The sequence below is a fragment of the Neofelis nebulosa genome, chromosome 2, assembly GCF_028018385.1.
Source record: "Neofelis nebulosa isolate mNeoNeb1 chromosome 2, mNeoNeb1.pri, whole genome shotgun sequence".
Lineage (NCBI taxonomy): Eukaryota > Metazoa > Chordata > Mammalia > Carnivora > Felidae > Neofelis > Neofelis nebulosa.
This window is the reverse complement of record NC_080783.1, coordinates 208,855,364-208,881,389: the sequence shown is the minus strand read 5'-3', so window position 1 is coordinate 208,881,389 and position 26,026 is coordinate 208,855,364. Positions and strand designations below refer to the sequence as shown.

The window sequence follows — 26,026 nt, the reverse complement described above, 5'->3', positions numbered from 1 at the left end:
GTACAGGCTTCGGCAACCTGAAGGCTCTGTGCGGTGGCAGAGGAGGGGCCGCGAGTAGTGGGGGGTAGAGCAGGGGGCTGGGGGACTGCTGTCAGGGCTGGGGACCGTGGTTGGAGACGCAGGTGGAGTTTGAATCGGCCAGGGTTGAACGGGAGAGTTGTCGATAACAACCCTCCAGTTGGGGGCAGTGGCTACCAGCTGTGAGATCTTCAGCAAGTGACTCGACCTCTCTGTTCCTATAACCCGTGGATGACAGTGGTGGCTAGTTCACAGGGTTGTCATGAGCAGCAAACGAGTTTGCTTGGAACGCACTGAAGGATGCTGAATGTCGTGGATGAACGTGTGGAGGTGTCACAGGCACAGGGTCGTGGAGCTGGGTCGTGACGGGAGCCAGGGACCCGGGCTGGCGTTGGGGTGCGTGCCGTGTGGGATGAGGCAGGGACTCCTTTCCGGCTCCTTTCCCCACCTTGCCCAACCCCCTTCCCCGAATAACCCCCGGCATCGCCTTCCCAGCCCTCAGCGCCAGTGAGAGAGCTGCTGTATCTCTTCCCGAATCTCTCGGGGGCCCCGGGGACTAGAGAGAGACAACATCTCTCCGCAGCCGTCCCCAGCCTCTTGTTTGTTTGGTACGCGGGAGCCGTGGGCACATTTTTGCTAATTTTGTGACTGCCTTTATCAAATGGGGATTCACAGGCGCTTTATCCTCGATAAGTGGATTAGTCGGTGAACTAAATAAGACGGTGTGGGACGCGGGGGCTGCTCTGGAGAAGATATTTGTTTCGCGAAGAATGGAGTCTGCGTTCCCTGCCCTGTGCAGGCAAGGCAGGCCGGGCGGCGAAGTAGCTAGAGGGCCCTCCACACTCCTCCTGGGGCAGCGGAGCCCCGACTCGTGGGAACTCTGCACCGTGCAGACAGGAAGTGGGAGGGAGGCTGGGTCCCCGGAAGACAGGGCCCCTGGGTCCCTCTGGGCAGAGGGGAATGAACGGAGCCTTGGATTCAATCCAGCCACTTCAGGACACCTGGGCCCATTTGAAGACTCTCGCCTGCCTGGACAGCAGCTGCCTTCTCCCTGCCTCCTCCTTCCCTACACCTTCCCCTTCCTTCCTCCTCTCTCCTTCTAACCTTCCGCTGCCTTTTCCTCTCTTCCTCCCTCAAACACCCCCAGAGGCCTTTTGCCTAAGTCCTGTGAATCCAGACGTGGGCAGGACATGGTCCTCGCTCTTGCAGACAAAAGACAAAAGCAAACCCATGGGCCCCCCGAACATGTAGCAAGAGGGGACTCTGGTTGCACACTGGGCCTCTCAAACTTTTCCCCACAAACACGCACGCACGTTTTGTATTCTCGGGCACGGTGCAGCCGTATTTGTCGCTCACGGTAACACAATCAAGGAGCCTCGTGTCAGGTTGGCTCCCCGGGAAGGGTGTTGGGACCCATCGGCGGGTGAAGATGACCGGGCTGCCCGGGGCCTGGGCGACTGAGAGGATGCTGGCCCGGCCACCTGGATCGGGGGGTGGCCGTGCGGACGGAGGTCAAGGCCAGGAGGCAGCCGGGAGGGTGCCCAGGATGGAAGGCAGGGCCGAGATGTGGGTTTCTGTAAGACCCGCAGGTGGAATATTACGCTCAGGGAGGGAGGAGACAGAGGCGGGCGGATGCTCGTTCCAGCTGTTGCCCCACAGCTGGATGAGAGCGGGGTGGGGGGTACCCAAATGTTTTCGTCTTCCCCCCCACGTTTACTATGAGCGGCCGGAAGCTCGAGGTCCCTGTCCTGTGCAGCAAGAAGAATCTGGTTGAGGGCGAGGGGGCAGCAGAGACTCTAAGAAGGAAAGAAAAGGATGGAGCGAAGCATTTGGGTCCCCAGCTGGTCCTTAGCAGCGTCCGTCCTCCCCAAGCTGCCTCCAGCTGAGTGTGATTTTGCTATTTATTTACATGTAATTATTGCTATGAGGTGCAGATATTAACGCTGTCAAGAGCAATTTGCTCTGACATTTTTCACTCGCTCGGTGCCCCCGCCGCTCTCGATGGAGCCCAGGGCTCTCCCTGCTCGGGCCGCTGAGCGCTCGGTGGCCCGGCCGGGAACCACCCAGCCGGCAAGGAGTAGCGTCAGCGAGCTCACCCGGCTCCTGTGCAAACTCATTAAGCTTTGAAATTGAATTTGGTCCAGGAGAGGGCTGGCTGGGCCCTGCTCCACCGGGCCTAGGCTGGCTCCAGGCCCCCCTGCCCCGCCTCCCTCGGAGAAAACCGGGCAGGGGCCGGGGCCGGGGCAGGGGCCGGCAGAGGGCAGCTGGTGAAACGGTGGACGGGCGCTGTCGGAGAGGCGAGTGTGCACACGCCCCAAGGCGGCCAGGGCGCAAAGGTTGGGCATCGCTGTTGCCCACCCTCTCGCTTCTGCTACCTGATTATCCTACGGGAAAACCAGGCCGCTCTGACTTCGCAGGACATCGCTGTCCTTTGCAGGACAGCTGTCCCCACCTAACAAAGAGGCTTTCCTCTCTGGAGTCAGTCAAGCGTCTTACCCGGGATGGCAGGGCATGGCACCCTGGGGGCAGGAAAGGTACTGAGCTGGCCCTGCAGTGGGTCCCTTAGGTAAATGCTGGAGGGAGAATCGTCTCTGGGATTAGACCTTCTGAGTTCAGATCCCAGCCCCCCCTTACTGTGTAGACTGGGGCGAATCACTTAGCTTCCCTGAGCCTCAGTTTCCCGACCTGTAACGTGGAACAGCCAATACCCATATTTCCTCGAATCTAAGACGGTTTGATGCTGGCCCACCCTTGACCTTACCGGAAGAGGTCAACAAAAGCACCACACACGGCTCTGTCACCACTGCTGCCCGACTTTGATGCTATCTGGCCGCAGCCGCAGCCGCAGCCAGGCGTCATGGATGACGGTAAAATGCGTTCCGATCTCGGGGAGACTAAAGCACCCGCCCTTCGGACCGCCGTTCTAAGGCGTGAAGGGCAGTGCTGCCTGCCCACAGTAGGTCCTTGGCATGCACAGTAGGTGCTTAATAATGACACCTTTGATCACTTTTCCTTTTGAGACTCTCCGTAACCGAGGGCCATTTTCTAGGAAAGGAAACTGAGGCCCATTCATTCCTTCACGCATTCTGCCTGCTTGAGGGACTCGGCTGCTTAGAGAGGGGAAGCGGGCCTGAGCTATCATGGCTGTGAGCCCTTAACGCATTGTGATATGAGCCAGCTTGTCTGCCCAGGTACTAACGAGGCCTCCCTGCCCCCACTCACTCCCTGTCACTGCCATTCTGCGTCCTCGTCTCCGGCAATTACCGAGGGGGAGCACCCCCCACGCCAGGGAGGCTGAGAGCCTGGGCCTCCCCACCCTCCTGTTCTCCCAATCTGGGCCCAAAGTCCGGGAGGCCCCCCTCCGCCCCCCTCTCAGCCCTCCCACCCCTTCCCTCCCCTCAGCTCAGCCAATTAGGCCCCTGACACCTGGAGCCACTGACAAACTGTTTCTGTCACTTGCTCTCTGTCTTTCATTAGGGCCGCAGAGGAGGGGGAGCGGGAGGGGAGGGGGAGGAGATGGGATCTTTCATGCTTAGTAAGGCCAGATACATTAATTACAAAACGGCCATTTGCCGCGTGAAAGTGTGCTAATTAAATTTATGCAATCATTATCTTTAAATAGTCATATCTTTCCCGGCGATCGGCCCCTTCCTTCTCCAACCCGGCCGCCGCTCAGATCGCTCGCTCTAATCCCCCTCTGCCATTATCGCGCCATCAGAGATGGTCCCTGAATCCCACCGCACCCCGCTAGCTCCAGCCCCTCACGGGGGCCGGGAGTCCTGGGGCTTGTCCTGGCCTGGACACCATCGAACCCGGGAACCACCCAGGGAGGGGACGCCAAGGCCAGCCCCCCTCCGGTGCTTCCAGATATTTCTAGATGTTTCCGGATTTTGGAGCCTGGCATCTCACGGAGCAAACATTGGAAATGGGTGTGTGCGTGTGTGTGTGTGTGTGTGTGTGTGTGTGTGTGTGTGTGAGAGAGAGAGAGAGAATATCTTTGACTTCTTAGACAACCAGTGGGGAGTCATTCTGTCCAGCTCCCCCACTCCCCCGGGCCGTCTTTAGCTAGGCCTCCAAGGACCCCTGGGGTGGGGAGGGGGCTCTGTTGAGTTGAGGGGCTGGTGTGAGTATGCCACAGACCCCTCCGTTTATTCTTTTCATTCACCCTCCCCTATGCCAGGCCCTGTGCTGGGGATAACAGATAAATTCATTCATTCATTCATTCATTCACTCAACTAATATTTGTTGGACATCTGCTATGTGCCAGGCACTGGGAATAGGACAGCAAGCCTGCCCCCAGCAGCAACTGGCCAAATCCAGGGTCAGGGTCAGGCTGTGCCCAGGGCAGAAGGCAGGGCCACAGAAAGGCTGAAAGCGTCCTCTGGGGGAGGCCCGAGCCCAAGGCCTCATTCCGGCTTAGCCTTCCCGAGTCTTCTTCCCCATCTAGGCTGAAGCCGTTCTCTGCAGAAATTATCCTGCCTGCCTTCCTCCCCAACCGGACAGAGCCTGCCCCCCTGAGTCTTTTGAGGTGTGCTGTGTTGGACGTGGAAGGGAGAGAAAATCCGAAGGAGTCTGGGGATGGCGAATCCCCCTCCGGTCAGAGAGAGCAGTCAGTGACCAGATGGCCCCCCGGCCCCAGGGTGTGCCCTTGGGGAGGTCAGCTAGAGGGGCAGACGGGACACGGACCCACACATAAGCCACACTGGCACGTGCATGCAGACTCACGAACGTGCACACACATGCAGTATTCCCACGTGTGGTCCTCCCACCTGCACCCACACATTACGCACGCACGCACACATCAACCTGAGAATGACCCAGGGCCGTATATGGTACACGAAGACCACAGTCAGGGGCAGGACAAGCGTATTGGACTAGGAGTCGGGGGTAGAGGATTGCCACTCATTCGCCAGGTGACTCTGGGTGAGCCCCTAAGCCTGTGCCTCATCTGGAAAGTGGGGTGACTGCTTCGTAGAAGAGGTGTGAGGCTTGAAGGGAAATGCTGTGGAAACCGTCCGGGGTTGTGCTGGGCAAGTAGCCGGGCTTAGAAAAGGATCGGAGAGGGGCTGGGGGCTGGGGGGGGGAGGGGGGGGGCGGAGGAGGGAGGGGACCTTGCCGGCCAGGCTGAGCACCGCTCTCCTGGTTGAGATGTGGAGGGTGAGGCCCGTGAGCAGAGAGATGGATGGCGAAGGAGGGGGTGGGGGGGGGGGCAGGGACAGGGAGATGTGCAGGAAATCTTGTTTGGAACCTCAAAGTCAGCACCCGAAGCCCATTACCGCTGTCCACAGGGGGCAGGGAGAGGGGAGGGGGCCCCGATCCTCTTAGCAAGACGCTAGCAGGAGAGAGGGGGAGCGGGGGGGGGGGGTGCTCGGCTGCCTGGGTGGGTGATTTCTCGCTTGCGGTAATCCCAGTGTGCAGCTGGGGGACAGGCAGTGGGACGGGCGGGGCGGGGGTGTTTGCGTGAAGTGTGTCTGCGTATCCGTCGGGAGCCGGCGACCGTGGGGTTGTGAGACTGCGGTGTCCGTGACTGGGTAAGTGTGTCTGCCTGCGTGTGCATCCGCGAAGCGTGTGACGGCGCGCGGCCTGGCCGCGTGCGTATGTGCACTTTTCCGTGCGTATCATTCTGCGCGTGTTCGCGTTGGCCTGTCTGCATAACGCCGCGTGCAGTCAGCACGCGCGTCAGCGTGTTCTGCGTGCGTGCCCACGTGCCCATCCGCGTGGGTGCGGATTGGCGCCCGTTGTTACGCGTGGGTAGCAACAACGGCAGTGACTTGGGCGCCGCGGTTTGCCAACTTGGCTGCACGTTAGAGTCACCGGGGGAGCGGGCTTTAAACCCTCCTGATGCCCAGAGCCTCAGACCGACTCCTGGGAGCCTGCGGGGGTGTGAGATCCTGGGACCAGCATTTCACGAGACTCCCCCGCTGATTCCAGTGGGCGACCAAGGCGGAGACACAGAGCTGAGCAGACAGACCCCAGTGGAGCAGCCTTGACCCTCAGCCGGGCATGCCTCCAGGAGCTCCATCTGGACCCAGTGAGGGACTCCAGGCCCCAGACCCTTAGGGACCAGGGCAAGTCATGAGTGGGGCTGCCCCCTAGTAGTCCCTCAGTCCCCAGAGACAGATGTCACAAAGTTCAAGCATTGTGTTCCATACCCTTGCCTTCTCTCCTGACAGTGGGCAATCGGCAGCCCTCCCCCCAAAACGTGCCCCCCTCACCTCTTCTGGGAGTCGGGAGAATGAATTAGTGAGACGGGGGACCAGGGCTGTCGTGGAAGATAAAAGGGTTCAGTGGGCCCCACCAGCCGGTCCTTTTGGAGCCAAACCCGAGGCTGAGGGTAGGCGGGAGCGGCCGTAAGCCCAGGGATGGGCTATACTCCCATCAGTTTGTGGTGCCACTCTCCTGGAGTGGAAGTCACTGTCCCCTTTGGGCCTCAGTTTCCCCACCTGTGAACACGTGGCAGTCTCCCGGGTTTGTATGTATTTACGTGGGCTTCCGTGTAAGCTGGCGTGGGGGCAAGTGTCCCGGAAGCTATTGGGTGATCCAGACAGAGGCTTTGGGGGCCGCCTCGCCTCCCTGGACTCAGGTGGGGTGTCCTCGTGAAGGTGTGCCTTGGCCCGCTGACTCACACCCGGCTCCCTTGTCAGGGTGCAGGCCCCAGCTTCTGTGGGGCGGGGGCAGGGGGGAGCAGAGATTCTCCACTCAGAAAGCGCCCACTGTGTGCCAGGCCCCATGGGGAGGAGGGGGTGAAAAAGACACAGGGAGGAGCTCCCTGAGTCCTTCCTTAAGGGTGGCTTTCAAGCTCAGTCCCTTCTGATCCAGGTGGAAGGGGCGGGGCAGCTAGCGCGCGCGGAGAACAGACCGTGTGCCTGGCACTGTCTTAAGCATTCAGCGTGCATGGACCGTCTAATTCTTAAAGGGACCCTATCGGTAGCTACAGTTATTGCCGTTCCCATTATACAGATGAGAAAACTGAGACATAGAAGGCTAAAGAAACTGCCCAGGGTCACAGCTCACCCCGGGCTGAGCATGAATGTTAGTGCAGATATTCTGGTCCCCGGTGCTGCAGGGAAGCTCCTGGGAGCCCTGGATGGCAGAGTGGGGTGTGTGTGTGTGTGTGTGTGAGAAACAGCTGTCCCTCCGGGGGCTCGGGGTCCCCTCTGTCAGTGCCAGGGTGGGGCTCCCTGACCCGCCCACGGGTCCAGGTGGTCCTTGGCCTCCTTCCAGCCCCGGTCCCATCTCCGGGTCCCACTGCCTTGACCTCTCCAGGCTTGATCCCCGCCCCCTCCGCGGCCCCCTCCGCCCACCCCGCACCCTGCCACGGAGCCCTTTCTAATTGCAGCCTCGCTCCCGAAGCGCGCTCGGTTATCACAGAGGGTGCAGATCCCACCGCTCTGCCTCCTCGGTCCCAGGCCCTGGGGCCAGCTCAGGAGCGGAGGGAATTAATTACATTTTTCCCATCCCCTTCTTTTAAAGGACCGGAGCGCGCCACCGCATCCCGGGGGGTGGGGGGGGTGGAGGGGTGAGGGGGTGGGGGGGGGGGTGGCGAGCGGAGGATGTGGAAGGAGGGCTGGCGCGGGGCTCCCGCAGCCCCCACCCCCAAACCGGCGAGCCAGCCTCTCCCCAGCGGGCGGAAGGGGGCTGAGGCTGCCCCTTATTGATTTAGTCTGGTGGAGGCTGGGACTGATTTAGAGCTGAGGGAGAGGAAGGGGCTGGGGGCGGGCGGGGGCCACGGCGGGTGGGGGCAGAGGAAGGGATGGCTGTCACTCAGCCTGACGGACAGCCCGGAGCTTTGCCTTCAGATAAAACCTTACAGATGTGGAGGTCGGTATTGATTTTGAGTTAGTAACGGTAACGTACCAAGAAGTAATACATTAGCGAAAGCAAGGTCACCGGGAAAAAAGTAAAACCCACCGGGGGAGAGGCCTTAGCATTCTTGAGGGGGGTGGATTACCGCATCAGACTGGGACTTCCTCAAGTTCAAAAGTTTGCAGGCCCCAGACCTCTCAGCTGGGCCCCTAACCCTGGGCAAACGCTTCCTGCTTCTGCGGGCCCTGCTTCTGCTCCCAGGGGTCCCCGGGCCAACTGGGGGGCATGGAGGGCCACTTGGGTCCACAGGACCCGCTCGTCAGGGTCGCCAAGGGCCTCTCCTCCCCCACAGTCTCCAGCACAGCCTGTTGGGAAGGAACACAGCTAGAGGGCAGGGAGACCCGGGTTCAAATCACAGCGCTGCCACTTACTGGCTGTGTGATCTCTGTGATTTCGCCTCTCTGTGCCTCAGTTTCCCCATCCGCAAAATAGGGGAGATAATAGCTTGGAAACTGCCATGCCTAGAGTCAGGGGGTTAGAGGAAATGGAGAGAGGCCGCCAGGGACTCTAGGAGAGAGTAAGCACATCCCTATTCACACCTATCCCAGATGTGGATTTGATTTGATGTTCCAGGGCAAATCCCATTGAACAAATCCCATTACGGGAAAATCTCCCTGGGCCTGAGCTGATTCTGAGCTGTCTGTTAATGGCCCAGGGTCCAAGGCCTCCCAAGCCACTGGGCACCACGCAAGCCCTTTCTGACAGAGGCCCCAGGAGGCCTTGCAACTCTCGGGATTTCACTCAGCATTGACCTCCTTGCTCTTTCTTAAACCTGCTGGGTGTGTTCCCACCTCAGGGCCTTTGCACTTGCTGACTGGTCTGCCCGGAAGGCTCTTCTGCTATACCCTCCCATGGCTGGCCCTTTTATCACCTCTTTGGGGAGGTCTTGCCTGCCTATTCCACATCCCCCCTTTATTTTTCCTCTATAGCACTTCTCGGTATCAGGAATTTATATAATTTGTTGTCTGTCTCCTTCGTTAGACTGGTGGCCCCAGGAGGGCATTGAGTCGCTGATGCTCGGGGCCCAGCTCAGTGTCTGGCTCACTAAGGTGAGCACTTCGGTGCTCACTAAGTATTTGTTAAGTGATATCCATGAATTCAACAGCGTTTTTCTAGTATGTAGCAGGTACAATGTAGGTGCTGGGGCTGCAAAGGTAGATGAGCCATGGTTCTATCCTGTCCTCAAAGAGCTCACAGCCCAGCCCTCTTTGCGGCCTGGCACCTGGTAGCACTCTATGATGCTTGCTGAATGAATAAATGAATGAACGGCGGATGTCTTTGGGAGACACCGGATTATTTGGTGTATCGGGGATATGACGTGTCAGGCAGGAAGAGGGGGAGAAGCTGGGACAGGCAGGCAGCGGTCTGATCACAGGAAGACTTTGTCCTGTTTATCTGGGAGGTAATGGGGAGCCACTGATAATTCTTGAGTGCTGTGGTCAGACTCGAGGTAGTTCTCTGCCGGTCTCTGTCTTGCAGGATGAGTACTGTCTGTGTGCGTGGCTCCCGGCCCATCCCAAAACATGCCTGTCCTCTTCCTAACCCCTCCCCCTTTCCCTCCCCTCCCCCATTCCTCCCCTGGCCCAGCCCTCCCCTCCCCCAGTCCATTGTCTCTTGTGAGCTTGGCATCTTGGTGGTGTGCGGGAGGGGAGGATTAAACCGGGGTCTCACCAGAGCTGACAAACCCTCCCGAGAGTCTCCCCGCCCCCTACAATTATCCTCCTGAAGGAAGGGAAACGAGGCCTGTGTGTTTTCCCTGAGCCCCTGAGTCTATTCTCGGAGTCCAGGCCTCCTTGGAAGGGATAGCGAGGCTAATGTTTATATGGGGGCGATGGGATGGGTGGCGAGTTTCCTAATTTTCTTAGATGGAAGGTAAGGTCTCGAGTGGGAACCTGATAGGCAACCTGGAAGAGAATCGGGTCTCCTAATTCCCTGGCGGGTCCCAGATGCCCTGCGATCCACAACCTCCTCGACCCGGCAGAACCTGTCTCCACAGTCAGAAAGCAACAAACACGGTCCAATGGTGTCAGCCGTCCTCACACACCACCCCCTTCACGGGGTCCCTCTTGCCATCACCCCTGTACCCTATGTGGACCCTCCCCTGAAAGAGGGTGAGTTTGGGAGAGTCCACGGGCACCCGCCTAGACTCCCCCCTTCTCCCGCTCCCGTCCCCGTGTGTTCGCCAGGTCGATGGGGCTGATGAACCATTAAGTCCCATCTGAGCCCTGCCGGCTGCGGAGAAGGCCAAGACCCGCCCCCGAGGCCCAGTGCTCTTGACTCGGGCTCAGGGGGTGGGCAGCGAAAAGACAGGAGAGTGAGCCCAGGGTGAGGGGATTGTGTTGGGAGCATGGAGGGAAGGGTCACGGAGAGGCTGTGCTCATGCCCCAGCCCCTGGGACCCCAGCCCCACTCGCCCCCACCAGAGGCTGCCAGCCCCTGGGGTGAGGACCTATCTCGGAAGAGGTCAGACGCCCACTCTCATCCTTGACAGTCAGTCCTGACCCTGTTGGGCGGGTGGGTTCTGGCCTCTGGACTCCGAGCTGCTCTCCAAAGAGTTGCCGTGAGGTCTGAAGAAGCCACAGGCTTTTGAAGGCCTCGGTTACTTCGTCTGGGGAAGGGGCCTCATAGCTCACCTTACACATCTCTGCAGGGCTCTGGATTGGGAGGGTCACCTGAGTTCATGCCAGGAGGAAGGAAAAGAAGGAGAAAGGGAAGACGAGGCTTAGGGGAGCCGGGGTCCTGATTCTGGAGTGCTGGGTGGGTGCAAAGCCCTCTGCACACAGACCCCACCTTATCCCCCCTGCCACCCTCCACCAGCAAGGCTCCCCTCCTGGCCCGGTGGCCTCATTCCTATAAGGGGTGCCACCACCAGGGGCCTGGGCCCTGCAGGTCAGCTCACAAGGACCCGCCTTGCCATCGTCTCCCTGGACTGAGCAGGACACCCGTGCCCCCGTGCCCCCACCCAGCTGTCTGCCCTGCCTTTCCCCACTCTCTCTCCTGGAGAGCCGGACAGCCACTGTCACCTCCCCCAGAAGCTTTCCTGGACTACCACACTGGCTGAGTCCCCTCCCCTGGGCTCCCAGAGCCCCCTGAGAGCTGCCTCTGTCATGCCCCTCAACACGTCATAGCAGAGATGCTGTGCTCTCAGCTGCCTCCCCCCACCAGCCCCAGACACCCTCCTGCCGAGGACAGGGACCATGGCTCTTCCTCCTCTGAAATCCTGGGGCCGCAGTCACCATCCATGCATGTTTGTTGAATGAGTAAGTGGACACACCAGGGAGCCAGCACCAAGTTCTTTAAGCTGAGTTTACAGAGATGAGCCTCACCCCTGCCTGTCTGGGTTGCCAGCACCGATGGTGACTTCCTGTTTGCTGTATGGGCCAAGCAGGGAAGGGGGGATGGTCACAGACAGCTGAGAGCTACCAGAGTCAAAGAAGGTTGCCTGCGACGCTATCTGGAAGCATTGGCCATGGGTGTTGGTGTCGTAGGATCTCCAAGGGTCTCCAAGTCAGGAGCATAGCAGGCCTGCCATGGGGAAGCCGGACAGACCCAGAGTCCTTCTCTAACCTTTGTGTCAGAATATGGGGGCATCCCCATCTGATGGGATGCGCAGTTTCCCGTCCGAGGGAAGCCCCCGTCGGAGGGGAGAGACCTAGCTAGTTCGTTCATTCATTCGTTCGTTCATTCGTTCATTCATTCATTCATTCATTCATCGGACAGGCACAAGGTGTCCCTTAGAGCCAGGCCATGGGGATATCCCAGAGGCAAACAAAACCCTGCCCAGCTGCCTGGAGCTCTCAGCCAGGGGAGATCCCGTAGGTCAGAACCTAACCAGGAGAAATCACCAACCGTCTTACCCACAAGGGCAAGCAGACCGAGTAAACTGAAGATCTCGGTGCCTTGCGGGGATCTTAAGGGAGCAAAGGCCTGTCTGGGGCCCGCCTGGCATCGTCCCCCCCCCCGCCCCCCCCCCCCACACAGACACACGCGTCTGCGGGGTCCGTCCTCCGAGCAACCCCCCCACCCGCCACGCCTGCTGCTCGGGCCGCACTGATGGTCTCTCCCCTGCAGGTGATGAGCATTCTGAGCAACCCCAGCGCCGTGCCACCGCAGCCGCAGGCCGACTTCTCCATCTCCCCGCTGCACGGCGGTCTGGACTCGGCCACCTCCATCTCGGCCAGCTGCAGCCAGCGGGCCGACTCTATCAAGCCGGGAGACAGCCTGCCCACCTCCCAGTCCTACTGCCCGCCCACCTACAGCACCACCGGCTACAGCGTGGACCCCGTGGCTGGCTACCAGTACGGCCAGTACGGCCAGAGTGAGTGCCCGGCGCCCTAGACCTCCTCTTCCCCCTCCCTGCCCCGCTCCGAGGCCGTTCTGTTTATTTGCAGAGAGCTGCAAGGTGGTGTTGGGGTGGGGGCGCCCCTTCCACAGGCGAGGAAATTGAGGTCCGGACGGGATGGACCGTTGTCCTCAGGTGACGCTGAGCCAGGCCCCTGCACTCACGTGACTTTCGTGGCCTTCGAGCAGTGTCGCCCCGTAGAAACATTAATATGAGCCACACGTGACGTTTAAAATTTCCCAGTAGCCGCAGATTAAAACGTCAGAAGAAACGAGCGCAGCTATTCCTCCCGGCATATTTTGTTTGACCCAGCACATCTGAAGTGATGATCATTTTGCCACATAAGCCGTACAGAGTTATGAATGGGATGTTTCACGTTCTTTTTCTTCACGCTGCATCTTTGAAATCCAGCCCATGTGAATTCAGACACCAAGTTTTCATTGGAAAACTGTTTGGTCTGTCTTTAAATTTCATAAAATCACAACCGAGAAGCAGATTGTTCCAAGTACGCTATAAAGTTTCCCAACCACGAAGCTAAATCACATTGCAGTTTTAACGTTTACATTAGATCAAATTAAATTACGGTGTAAAATTCGGTCCCTCAGTTGCCTGTGGCCACATTTCAGGGGCTCGATGGCCACATGAAGCTGGTGTGATGCTAGAGACCCTGCCCCTTTCTGCCCCCTGGGTAGGGGGGACAGCTGTATTTTGATCTGTCTCCTGTACCCCCCACCCCGTCCTCAGCCCCGACTGCCCCCCCACTCGGAGCTGGTCTCACATGCCTGCCCCAGCCACCGTCCCCCCCAGCCAGCATCTTGCCCGGAGGCGGTGGGCACCAGACCCTCGGACCGAAGGCTGCAGAAGGCAGGCCCGGTCGCCACCCCCAGCTGCCAGATGGGGCAGTGGCAGGGCAAGCGGAGAGGACAGAGAGCCGAGGTCACCGGGCTCCCCTCCTGCCCCCCTCCTGGCCAAGGCCTCACCTGCTGGTGTCAAACTAATCAGAAGGGCGTGTGGTGAGAGGCTGAGGTCCCAGCCCGAGGGCACCCCCGCCCGGCCTCACTGACCTCTGCTTCCTCCCCACACGGCCTTGGCCTCCACAGCTAAATGAGGGCCAGCTGTGCCCGTCTCCACCTCCTGGCTGTGTTCATGGCCCCTGCCCCATGTACGTGTGTGTTCGATATGTGTATGTGCATGTATGTATGCGTGTGAGCGTGAAAACACGCCTCATAGATACATGTGATGTGTGTGTGTGTGTATCGTGTATTTCAGCATACGTGTGTTCGTGCAGGCATCTTTTTGTGTGTAGATGTGTGTTTGTGTGTGTGAATGTGTGTGAATGTGTGAGTGTATGTATACGTGACTATTTGCATATCTGAATTTTTTTAAAAATTTTTTTTAATGTTTATTTTTGAGACAGAGAGAGACAGAGCATGAACGGGGGAGGGTCAGAGAGAGAGGGAGACACAGAATCTGAAACAGGCTCCAGGCTCTGAGCGGTCAGCACGGAGCCCGACGCGGGGCTCGAACCCACGAACTGTGAGATCATGACCTAAGTTGAAGTTGGACGTTCAGCCCACTGAGCCACTCAGGCGCCCCGATGGTTCAACTTTTAATGTTTATTTTTTGAGAGAGAGAGAGAGAGAAAGAGAGCAAGTCGGGCAGGGCAGATAGAGAAGGAGACACAGAATCCGAAGCAGGCTCCAGGCTCCAAGCTGTCAGCACAGAGCCCGATGTGGGGCTCGAACTCACGAGCTGTGAGATCATGACCTGAGCAGAAGCCAGGCGCTTAACCAACTGAGCACCCAGGCGCCCCCTGCTTTTTAAATAAAAATTTTTTAATGTTTATTTTTCTTTAAAAGAAATTTTTTTTAACGTTTATTTATTTTTGAGACAGAGAGAGACAGAGCGTGAGCAGGGGAGGGTCAGAGAGAGAGGGAGGCACAGAATCCGAAGCAGGCTCCAGGCTCTGAGCTGTCAGCACAGAGCCCGACGCGGGGCTCAAACTCACGGACTGTGGGATCGTGACCTGAGCCGAAGTCGGCCGCTTAACCGACTGAGCCACCAGGCGCCCCTCGCATATCTGACTTTCAGTGAGCATATTGTGTCCGCACGGTGTGCGTGCGAGTTTGTGTGTGAGTGCACAGGTGCACACATTTGGTCACGTGGGTATGTGTGTCCGTAAGACGCACACATGGGTTTCAGTGCACATTCAGGTGTGTCCGTGTGACCGAGCGTCCACGTGTCTGTCTGTGTATTTGCACATGTGATGCTGTGTCACCTCATGGCATGTGCGCCAAACAGGTGCGCACGTGTATAGACGTGTGCGAGGGTGTGCAGCGGTGTGTGGTTATCCGTGCGTGCAACGCGTGTGCATCCAGACGTGCACGGAGGCTTGAATGTGTCCGTGGGTGTGTGTATATTTGGAGCACGGACACGTACACTGTGTGTGCAGTGTGTAAACACGGGTGCGTGCACGCTAAGGTGTGGCTGTGTGTCCCTGTGCATCCGGGCGGGTACGCGTGTGGCCTGCGTGTGCAGCTGTGCCCGTGTGGGTTTGCGTGCACGAGGAGGGAGTGCAAGAGGGGGTGGAACCCGTGCGCAGGGACGGCAGAGAGCGGGGCGCGCACGTGCGTGCGAGTGTTTCCAGAGGGGCCCGAGGCGAGCCCCGGCCCCGGCCCGCGTTCCCAGGCAGAGCGGACACACATGCTCTTGATAAAGAGTTTAGAGCCGCTCCGCGGAGGCAGCAGCCCCGGCCTGGGGCAGGCGTTACTCACCCCCGGAGCCCCGTGCCCTGCTGCAGGGGGCCTGCCCAAATCGGAAATAAAATTAACCCCAGAGTCAGCATGGGGGCCACCGGGGAGGGGGGATCAAAAGGGAAAGGGCCCAGGAGGCGAGAAGGGAAGAGGCCGGCCAGTGATTTCCCCTCCCCTCCACCCTCCCCACTTGCCCCATCTAGCTCCAGCCCCTGCCCCCCTCCCCTCCCAACCCCAGATGCTCCCCGAGCCGTATTTTCCAGCCCTACCCAGAGGGAATCCCAGGGCAGACCCCACCCCACCCCACCAAGATTCCAGGTCTGGGCTGGGAGGGGCCTGGGGGAGTGTTGGCCCCACCATCACTAAGTCTGCCACCAAGTCACCCTGCCTCAGTTTGCCATCCGGGAAATGGGAGTCCAGGGATTAGACCCCCAGCGTTTTTCCATTGTGCCGTCTTCCTCACCTTTGACATTCTGGGACAGCCAGGGACAGGGACCCGTCGTGTTCCCACTGACCGCCTGCCCTGTGTTTACGGGTGACTGAATACGCCTATGGCGGGGCTCCCGGTCCACGTGCAAGAGTGTGCACGTCCCAAACAGCCCCTGTGTATGCCCAGGTCCACCTGTCACCTGCTCACATCTGTCCCACGCAGGAGTTTAGCCCACCAGGCACTGGGCAGATCGCGTATTCATTTCCTGCCGTGTTCAAAACCCTACCCAGAGTAGGTGTTATGTGTCCTCAGGCTATAGACGCAAGAGCCAAGGACTTTCCCAAGGTCACACAGTAGGTGAATGGCGAACTCCAGGTCCCCTGAACTTCCAACCCGGTTCTCTTTTGGCCAGACCGCAAACTTGTGTTATCAGTAGTGACACCACCCCTCGACCTACCTTTGTGTAGATTCACGTTCGTGACTTTATATGTACCTGGCTTCGAGGTATAATTACGCAAAATAGACGCGTGTAAAGGAAGGATAGATAACCCTTTAGTGAGCATCTACTATGGGGTCTGGCACTCACGGCTGCTTTGTATGGCGTGCAGACAGGCAAGGAAATGGATCCCAGAGAGGGTATTTGCCTGAGATCCGGCATCGATGCGAACACCGCCACACCTACAGCCCTGACCTCAGAGAGCCTCCCTTGCAGGCGTAGGTGTGCATGGAGGGTGCACGTGGCTAAACTCTTCAGCCAGAGAGTCCACTCCTCTCCCTGGGCCTCTTGTCTTCCCAGGGACACCTCCACACTTTTTCTCGTTCCCAGCCATTATCTGTCCATCTGTCTGTCTCTCCTGTCCCTGGAGGGGGTGGGGGCAGGGGGCAGGGACGGGGCACACAGCAGATTAATATGGCCCTGGTGTTCCCAGAGGCCAGGGCCGTACTAATGATGGGGCTGATAGGACGCAGAAGTGTGAAAAGAATTTTAATAGATCTGACAAGTCTAATAAGAATTTGTGTCTAGAAGGGTCCTCCTCTGGGGCCGCGGGCTGACGAGGCGCTGACGGCTGAGATTTGTTTACTGGTTGGCATCTCCTGCCAACTCCCGATTAATCTAATTTGAGACGTTCAGAGCCCAGGCGCGGGCACAAGGCAGAGGAGAGGGGACGCGGAGAGACAGAGGGACAGGGAGGGCCGCTGACAGAGGCTGTAATGAGAAATGTCACAGCCCTGCCCTCGCCGGCCCCTCGCTCGACCCCAGGGAGAGGCGGGCTCTGCGCACGGAGGGTGCCCTTGAAGTTGGCTGGTCATGAGTAAAGTTGGGCTTCTTGGGGTCAAATCGCCCACCTTGGCAGGGCCTGGGGAAAGTCCTGTGGGCTGAACCCTGGCTGGCAGCCAGGAGAGGCAAAAAAGGAGGACACAGAGTGACCAGAGGCACAAGCAGGACAAATTCGGGTTCCTCCGTCTCACATGCAGTGCCTGACCGTGAGTCAGCAATCTTTCTGTGCCTCAGTCTCCACCTTTGTAAAATGGGAACAGCTGTGCCTAAACCATGGGGTTGGTGAGAAATTGAAGGACACCGTGTCCGCCTCGCCCCATGGTAAGCGTTCCGTATGTGAGGGATCGAGCATTGTTGTTCTGACTGTTCTCCAGAGCCGGGCCTTCCCACCCCACCCCCCGGGGACAGCCGCACCGGCTGGCACAGAGTGTGACGTCAGGTGGAATAAGGGGGAACAGGCAGAGGCGTTCGGTGAGTCAGGAGAGGTCGCCTGACTCGGCCGTGTGCCCTGGGAAGCCACCCACACTTCCTGGAGTCGAAACTGGGGCCCACGCAGGATTTGGGGTGTCAAGTGCTCCCTACCCTCTAAAGCGCACACACCCAGGACGCTGCGGGCGAAGCGCGTGGGGGTGGTTCGGAGCTGGCAACAGACCGCCTGGGTCCACAGCCTGAGGGCCATGTGACCTTCCCAGTTACACAGTCCCTTAGGGCAGGGCCTTGGCTCCACCGCCTGTAAAATGGGACAGCGGAACTAGCAGCCTGGCAGTGGTGAGCGTTAAGCGAGATCGCGCATGCGTGAGGGGCATAGAGCACGGTGGGCGGAGAATGAGCTCGGTCGGTGGGTAGCTCCTCCCTCTCTTCCTGTAGCTCCTCCCCCTCTTCCTGCTGTGGCTGTACAGACTAGCTTCCTCAAGGTCAGTCAGCCCCCGGGGCCCAGATAAGACTTGCTCCAAGGAGCAGAGACGAGATGCCTGAGTTGCAGGCTGCCCCTGAGGCCAGAGATCCAGAGATTGAAGTTTCTTCCACCTGCCCCTCGCCCCCACCGTGGAGTGAGGGGTAAGACAGGCTACCACCCCTTCTGTGTTACCAGCTGGGAGCCTGGAGGCTGAGTGATGTCAGGGACAGCACCCAGGGCCTCAGTTCAGGCCCTAGAGCCTGGAAGCTAAGGAACACAGAGCCCAGACACTCCAGAAACCCCAGGACATTTGCATATCCTTTAGGAATCGGTACAGTCCCTGAGCCTTCTGTGCCCAGCATCTCAAAGCACATCATCTCATTTGATCTTCATAACAGCCCTTGAGGAGGCTGGGATCTGCTCTCCCCATTTTACAGACCGCGAGACAGGCCTGGAGAGGCAACATGATTTGCCCAAAGCCACATGCACCGGAGATAGTTGGGACTCCAGATTGCCCCATTCACTGTTCCTTTCCTTCTTGCCTCTATCAAAGGTCACACCTGCTTCCTAAATCCCAGTCCTGTGAGAGCCCAACGCCTCTGAGCTCACCATGTACCAGGCACAGTGCTAACCTCTTTATATGCATTTTCTCACTTTCTCCCCACAATTCTTCCACCAAGGCGCTGTCGTTATCCCCATCTTTACAGACAAGGAAACTGAGGCTTGTATAGGTGAGATGGTTGGTATGCCCCAGATCACACACTAAAAGTTGGCAGGTGCAGGATTTGAACCCCTAAAGAATATGGTCTCAGTTACTGATACTTCCCAACTCACCTCCCTGGGCCTTGTCTCTGGCTGTGCCCACACCTGGCTCTACCCACCTGCCGTAGGCAGGGACCCTCGACTTTGGGGAGGCATGTGGAGCGCTACAGGGCCCCTCAGCGGGCAGGTGACAAGGAGAGTATCGGGTCAGGCCTCGTGAGTCCAGGGCAGTAGTCGTTACATTTCCTCTCGCCTTGGCCTCGGCCATGGATTCCAGGTTGGGAGGTAGCATCTCTGTGCCTCAAGAGGCCTCGGTCCCATGCCAGTCACATCATTTGGTCAGAGCTGATCTCTGCTATAGCCTCAGGCGGACACAGCAGCGTCGAGACAGAACGCGTGCACACACAGACCTAGCAGTCACGCCTGCGCACACACGTACACTGACACGCGTACCTGGCTTAGGTGCAACTCACCTGGACACAGTTACCTGGGCATGCGTGGGCATTCCCCCTGCTCTACTCACACAGGTACATACAGCTCATCCACATCTGTCCACATGTACATGCGTGAGCATTGTTCATGGGTGAACATTCATATTAGTGCCTGTTACTATGCAGAGATTGTTGTTTCCGCTGTTCACACACACACACAAGCACACCCCCTCTGACACTCATCCCTCTGGGTGGCTAGAACTTCAAGGCTAAAGGTCTCAGCTGCCAGCATATCAAGGTCCTGGCTCCTTGTTCTGCCTGGATCTCTTGGCTCAACTTTGAGTAAGGGATGTAAGGGATGTTGCTGTGTCTCACCCATGAGCTGGGCTCAGGCTCCAGAGAAAAAAGAAGGATCTTTTCCTCATTACTACCCAGGCTCCGTGGGATTCATCGGACATCCCCCATAGCAGGCATATGTACAGGTGTATTGGAAAGGGAACTAATTCTTCTCTCAACAATGTGGAATCTTTTGTACTTTCCTACAGAACCTGTGAGAGAGCTGGGCAAATAAAAGTGTTAAGTAAATATTTGCTTAATGGTTAGAGAGGAGGTAAGAGAATGAGCTTCATGAAGAGATGGATGGATGGATAGAAGGATGGATGGATGGATGGATGGATGGATGGATGGATGGAAGAACAGGTGGATAGATGGACAGAAGGATGGATGGATGGATGGATGAACAGGTGGATAGATGGACAGAAGGATGGATGGATGGATGGATGGATGGATGGATGGATGGATGAGCAGGTGTATAGATGGACAGAAGGGTGGACAGATGGATGGATGGGTGGATGGAAGGATGGATGGATGGATGGATGGATGGATGGATGGATGGATGGAAGAACAGGTGGATAGATGGACAGAAGGGTGGGTGGATGGATGGATGGATGGATGGATGGAAGGATGGATGGAAAAACAGGTGGATAGATGGACAGAAGGGTGGATGGGTGGATGGATGGAAGGATAGATGGAAGGATGGATGGATGGATGGATGGATGGATGGATGGATGGACGGACAGGTGGATAGATGGACAGAAGGCTGAACAGATGGATGGATGGATGGATGGATGGATGGATGGATGGATGGACAGGTGGATAGGTGGACAGAAGGCTGAATGGATGGATGGATGGATGGATGGATGGATGGATGGATGGAAGAACAGGTGGATAGATGGACAGAAGGATGGATGGATGGATGGATGGATGGATGGATGGATGGATGAAAAGGTGGATAGATGGACAGAAAGGTGGACAGATGGATGGATGGTTGGATGGATGGATGGATGGATGATGGATGGATGGAAGAACAGGTGGATAGATGGACAGAAGGGTGGACAGATGGATGGATGGGTGGATGGATGGATGGATGGATGGATGGAAAAACAGGTGGATAGATGGACAGAAGGGTAGATGGGTGGATGATAGAAGGATGGATGGATGGATGGATAGATAGATGGATGGAAGAACAGGTGGATAGATGGACAGAAGGGTGGATGGATGGATGGATGGATGGATGGATGGATGGATGGAAAAACAGGTGGATAGATGGACAGAAGGGTGGATGGGTGGATGGATGGAAGGATGGATGATGGATGGATGGATGGATGGATGGATGGAAGAACAGGTGGATAGATGGACAGAAGGCTGAACGGATGGATGGAAGGATGGATGGATGGATGGATGGATGGATGGAAGGATGGATGGATGGATGGATGGAAGGATGGATGGATGGGTGGATGGAAGGATGGAAGAACAGGTGGATAGATGGACAGAAGTGTGGTTGGATGGATGGATGGATGATGGATATGGGGCAGATGGAAGAATAGGCAAAAGGACCTTAATTTCTAGGAGCTTCTCTTTTTTTTTCCAGCTGCTGTTGATTACCTGGCCAAAAACGTGAGCCTCTCCACACAGCGTCGCATGAAGCTTGGGGAACATTCTGCTGTGCTGGGACTCCTGCCTGTGGAAACTGGCCAGGCCTACTAGGGACCCTGGGGCGACTTGCCCCAGACCAAGTCCCAGCCCAATCCTTACTGATCCCTGAGCCTCCCAGCCTCAGCCCTTTCATTACCCTGGGGTCTCAGGAGGCCAGGAAAGGAGCCCATTCCCTTCTCATAGCCAGCCCTCTGGAGATGTGCAGCCAGTCTACCGTTCACCTATGTTTAGGAACCCAGAGCAACCCCCTTGGAGTCTGCCCCTCCACTCTCTCTCCAGGAGGGTTTCTGTCAGCCTGCAACCATTCCCCCAGTCAAATCCTGTCGTGGCCTCTGTGCTATCTCAGGCACAGAGGTGGAAGCTCACCCTGAATAGAGCAACCTGGGCACCCAAAGGAGGATGGTATCTGGGATGAGGTACTGGAGCCCTTTGGACCCGACTCCAGTGAGTACCCCGGCCAGAGGTGGGGGTGGAGCTCACAGGGTCCCTCCCAGCTGGAAGTGCTGGGAGCCAGCCCTCTCCTCCCAGGTGGATCTCTGGCCCAGGGCCCAAGCCACAGCCCATTCCTCCTCTGGATGCTGGGACGCCAGCAGAGAGGGGACCCTAGTCCTGGGGTCTTCCCAGGGGAATCACCCAGGAATTCTGAGGACTTCAGGACCCTCCCCACACACCTCTGCTGGGTGTAGGGGGTGGGGATCTAGCCCAGGTGGGGGCTCCAGAAGGACCAGGCAGAGGCTTACCCAGGGAGAGGGGCTCATCAGCAGTGGGCGGCCAGCAGCCACAGACCCAACCCAGGCACCCCAAGGCAGCAGGCTCCTAGACGGAAGTCCGGGTTCCAGCCTTGCTCACCCCGTGCAGGGCCTAGGGAGCCCACGGGCTCTTCAGTTTCCCATTCTCTGAATCAGGCGGGAGGGGGAAGGGAGCAAGTCGTGTATCGAGAGGCAGAGGGCAGAGGGCAGGCTCAGAAGGGCGTTGCTTAGCTGGGGTTCCTATGCTTGTGGACAGCAGCCCTTTGTTGCCAGAGGCTTTAGTGCTGTGCCTTCAAGCCCAGGACCCCTGGAGCTGCGATTTCTCACAGAGCCTCCCTTGGAGACCTGAGCCTGTCCCCTCCATGCCTGACCCTCTGGTAAGGGCACCTTCATCTGCCCTTTAAGCTGCTGGGGAGCAGAGGGCTTCCCTTGGAGCTCTGGAGGAGGGTTATGGGACCAGCAGGGACTGCTTGTCCACAGGCAAAACCACAGACTCCCCTTAACATTTGGTGGCGGGGGGCGGGGGGGGGGGCAGTGGAGGAGGCATGTCATTGTCCCACTGACAGTGACACCTTTCAGTGTTGATCCACTCTAGGTCGAGAGGGCCCTGTCTACTCATCCAGCACAGCTAGGTGGGGGCAGATGTGGCCAGTGTTCAGGCCACTGCTCCTAGACAGGTGGGGGATGCCCAAGGTTCCACAGACTAGGGGAAAGGCGCCTTCCTTGGCCACGCCAGTGGCTTCTTCATATCCCTTCTCTTTAAAAGTTGACATCTTTGGGGAATGGTTCAAGCCCCTCACTTTGCCTCCCTTGGAACTTTTTACTACCTTCACCTATTTATCAAAATTCTATTCGTCTCCACCGTCACCATTGTTATCATCTATACTTGGATCACCTTTATCAAGTGCTGCTAGGTTAGAGGCACTTGTGACAGCTGGGCACATGAGGCCACCTCTTTGTTCAACCCATGCCGCTTGCTCTCAGCCAACAAGACATTCCCGGAGGGAAGGGCTGCTGCTTTGGGATTCAGTCAACCCGAGTACCTCCCTCCTGGGGAACTGGGCTGGCAAGATGCTAGGACACTTTCCTGTGTGGATGCCGCTTCTGTGACAAATGCTCACCTGTTTTCTCGTCTTCAGACTTGGTAACATCAAGCCTGTCCTGGACCACGGCCAGGGTGGCTCGTATCTCTGGTTTAGAGGAACCTATGGATACACGGAGACAAATAGACTCTTTGGTAGCAGCAGATACCTGGACATGTGTGGCCCATGGAGGTCAGCCCAGTTTTCAACTGGGGCATCTACTGCGGGAGACTTTTGGTTCTTCAAGCTCTGGACAGAAAGGAAGACTGTGTTGTCCCTTGGTGACCCAGTCCCCGTGTTTGTAACCATCACAGCCAGGAAGCAGCTCTTAAGGTCAACCACAGTCTTCATCCACATTCCTTGAATGGTCAGTCCTCCCCCCTGGAGGCCTGGCTCAGAAATCATCTTGAGTCCCCTTACATACCCAGGAGCAGAGCTCTCAGGCAGGTGACATCAAAACCACCCAGCCTCACTCCCAGGAGGTGACATTCCCATGCTAGGACCAATCTCTCAAATCTCCCCCCCCCCCACCCCCAACCGTGATGAAATGGGAATAAACCAAGTGATTTCTCTTTATATGTCCAATTTCTCTGGAGTTCTCCCAAGCCACCATCTTGGTAGAAAATGGGACTTATTCTCCCTGGAGCCCCACCCCCACCTGGCAAAATTTCCCTAAAATCCTGTGTATTAATGTGTCTAGCCAACTCAGTCCATAAAACTCCATCTTGGGCTGGCAGCTCACAACCTCACCGGAGAGATGATGTGGGACAAGAGGTACAAGGCTTCAAACTCTTGAGGGTTGACCACAGCCTAAGAAAGGAGGCCTGAATCCCTGTGGCCAGGTCAGCCCAGAAGCAATCCCCATCCATTCCTGTAAATAGAATCCATAGCCAAATAAGAGATGTTTCGGGGCGCCTGGGTGGCGCAGTCGGTTAAGCGTCCGACTTCAGCCAGGTCACGATCTTGCGGTCTGTGAGTTCGAGCCCCGCGTCGGGCTCTGGGCTGATGGCTCGGAGCCTGTTTCTGATTCTGTGTCTCCCTCTCTCTCTGACCCTCCCCCGCTCATGCTCTGTCTCTCTCTGTCCCAAAAATAAATAAAAAACGTTGAAAAAAAAAATTTAAAAAAAAAAAAAATAAGAGATGTTTCCTCCAACTTACCACAAGTAGCTGTTGGTCCTACCTATGGGGGGGAGGTCCCTCTTCTGAGCGCATTGTACATTAGTTGGAAATGTGGTGATGTGCTGTTCGTTTATAGGAAGTCGACTTTTATATAAATATATATATATATATATATACTAAAAAAGGAAAGAAAACCCCCACAGTGTGTGTTGTGCTAGTGGGCAGAGACCATCTGTAGGGATATATTTGCATATTGTGTGTTTCAAATTATACATTCCAGGCTCTGTTGGGTTCTTTCATTTTTATTGCTTTGTTTTTTTCATTTGCTGTTTCTCTCTTGCTATGAAAAAAGAAAGAAGTGATGTGTAAGAACCAAGCTATGCTTCATACTCTTGTTTTTTACTTGATTTACCTTTGCCATTCTTTTGCCAGAAGAACATGAAGAAGAGAGATAGAGGAATGAGACAGAAGGAAAGAAGGATGAAGAGGGGGGTTTGCCCAGAAGACAAATGAGAAGGTCAGATTTCCAATCTGACTATGGCTTGAGAGCAGAGCAGGTCCGAGACTTGGCCCCGACTCCACGGAGATCCAACGTTGTTTCAGATGGGGCTGGTGAAGCATGCTGAGATTTGGATCCTGGAACTTGGTGAAATTCCATGATTGCCCGAAAAAGACATTCTCTGGGGCCTCTCTCAGGTTGATGTTCTCGCCCAGCTCCCGATGTTCCCTTCACTACTAGATGCTTCTTGAGGTTGTCCGCTCTCTCCTGCAAAGGCACCGAACCGAGACCAAAATGGGGGTACTCCGGCCGCCATACTCCGAAATGCTCAGAGGCAGCTGTGTACTGGGGACTCTTTCTGTCAGCTCTAACACGGCCAATCCCCCACCTGGGACGTATCCACATAGCACTCTAGATCATTCCTTCTTCCTAGTAATTGCAACTCGGTTGCTTTCGTGTTTGACTCACAGCCATATGCCTCCATGTGGAAGTGAGTGTGTGTGCATGAGAGTGTGAGTGGGGCGTGTGAGTGGGCTTGTGGGTGCAAGGGTGTGTGTTTAAATATAATCGCACCATAATTTATTCAGCTATATGGAGTAGTAGATTAGAAAGAGAAACTGGCATTTGCTTTAACTACCTGCTTGTGAGCGCTTCCTCTGTAACTCAGGCGTAACTGTTATACATTAAAAGAAATTAAAGCATTTCCAAGGTTCTGTGTCCTTAATTGACTGTCATTAAGCAGCTGCCCTAAAAGGGACCGAGGGATGACTGAGAAGCTCTTTGACCTAATTTAGAGGGTCAGAATAGGACCACCGGGCCCCTCAGTGCCAAGCAGCTGTTAGACAGGTAGTGAATGCTTAATCAGTATTTGACCAATGGAATGCTGTTGTTTAAGCATCTCTCTGATGAAATTTCAGTTCTCTTCACCAGGACAGACTTCCTGCTGCTAAGCTTAGAGCCCTCAGTGTCCCTTTCCTAGGACATAGAATTTGGAAGGTAGGAGAGAGCTCAGAAGCTTCCATGTTTCCTTAAGGAGCAGAACCTGATATGGGGATTCATGGGCAGGTGGATTTATGGAGGGGGAGCCCTCAAGAGAAATGCATAAATGAGTGAAGGAAGCAACACGGGACAGGGAGGGAGCTAAGCAGGAGGAGCTTTTAACCGGAGTCTAGTTTCAACCTGACAGTGCCGGGGACTCTCGAGCACGAGTAGCACAGAGCTAGTCTCATCTTGAGACTAGAAGACTAGCCTCTTGTGCTAAACTGTCAGTCATTCATTGGCTGCTGGCTGTTCCTAGGGAATGTGGGTACGTGGATATGTGGATAAAGGCTAATGTACCCAAACAACTCTGGCCCAAGTGCGTCCTGTGGGCTGGGGTCAGTTCTCCAGAGAAAGGTGCAAGGATGCACCCATAGCAGCGACAACACGTCTGTTAAGGTACAGGGGCACTGGCTCAGTGAAAGGGATCTGGGCAAGGAACAGCAGCTTCTACTACACATATGTTCCCCTGGCTCTAAATTGGGTTACCTGTGTCATTCCAGTGTATGGGTTTACTGGGATGATCTGAACAGGAGGGGGGCGAAATGAAGGGGTTGCTGGGAGATATTGTATATGGAGGATCGGTAAGGTGTTTTATGGACCTGAGCGCATCTAACCCAGCCAAGTGTTCCAGGTTAGGACTACAGGAGATTGGATCTTCCCTCCCCCGCTTGGTGTTCAGTAAGTCAGGAAGACATGGGGGAGAATCAAGAACTGGTCAAGTTCTGCTCTTAGCTTCGCATGTGACTGTATGTGGGTCCTGAGATAA

The 26,026-nt window shown here is 56.6% G+C and overlaps 1 protein-coding gene across 3 annotated transcripts in view; it reads left to right on the top strand.

The window, feature by feature from the left end:
* Window positions 1-24,922, top strand: part of PAX7 (paired box 7) — a 101,308-nt gene extending 76,386 nt beyond the window's left edge. Inside the window, exons 8-10 of one of the 3 annotated variants that reach the window (XM_058718897.1) lie at window positions 11,955-12,201; window positions 20,706-21,214; window positions 24,156-24,922. In XM_058718897.1, coding sequence (XP_058574880.1) covers window positions 11,955-12,201; window positions 20,706-20,821 — 363 coding nt within the window. In that variant the 3' untranslated portion in view covers window positions 20,822-21,214; window positions 24,156-24,922. Of the gene's footprint in view, window positions 1-11,954; window positions 12,202-20,705; window positions 21,215-22,658; window positions 23,318-24,152 lie in introns of those variants that run through there. The other 2 variants (XM_058718896.1, XM_058718898.1) reach the window with 2 other exon arrangements.
* Window positions 24,923-26,026: the final 1,104 nt, after the last annotated feature.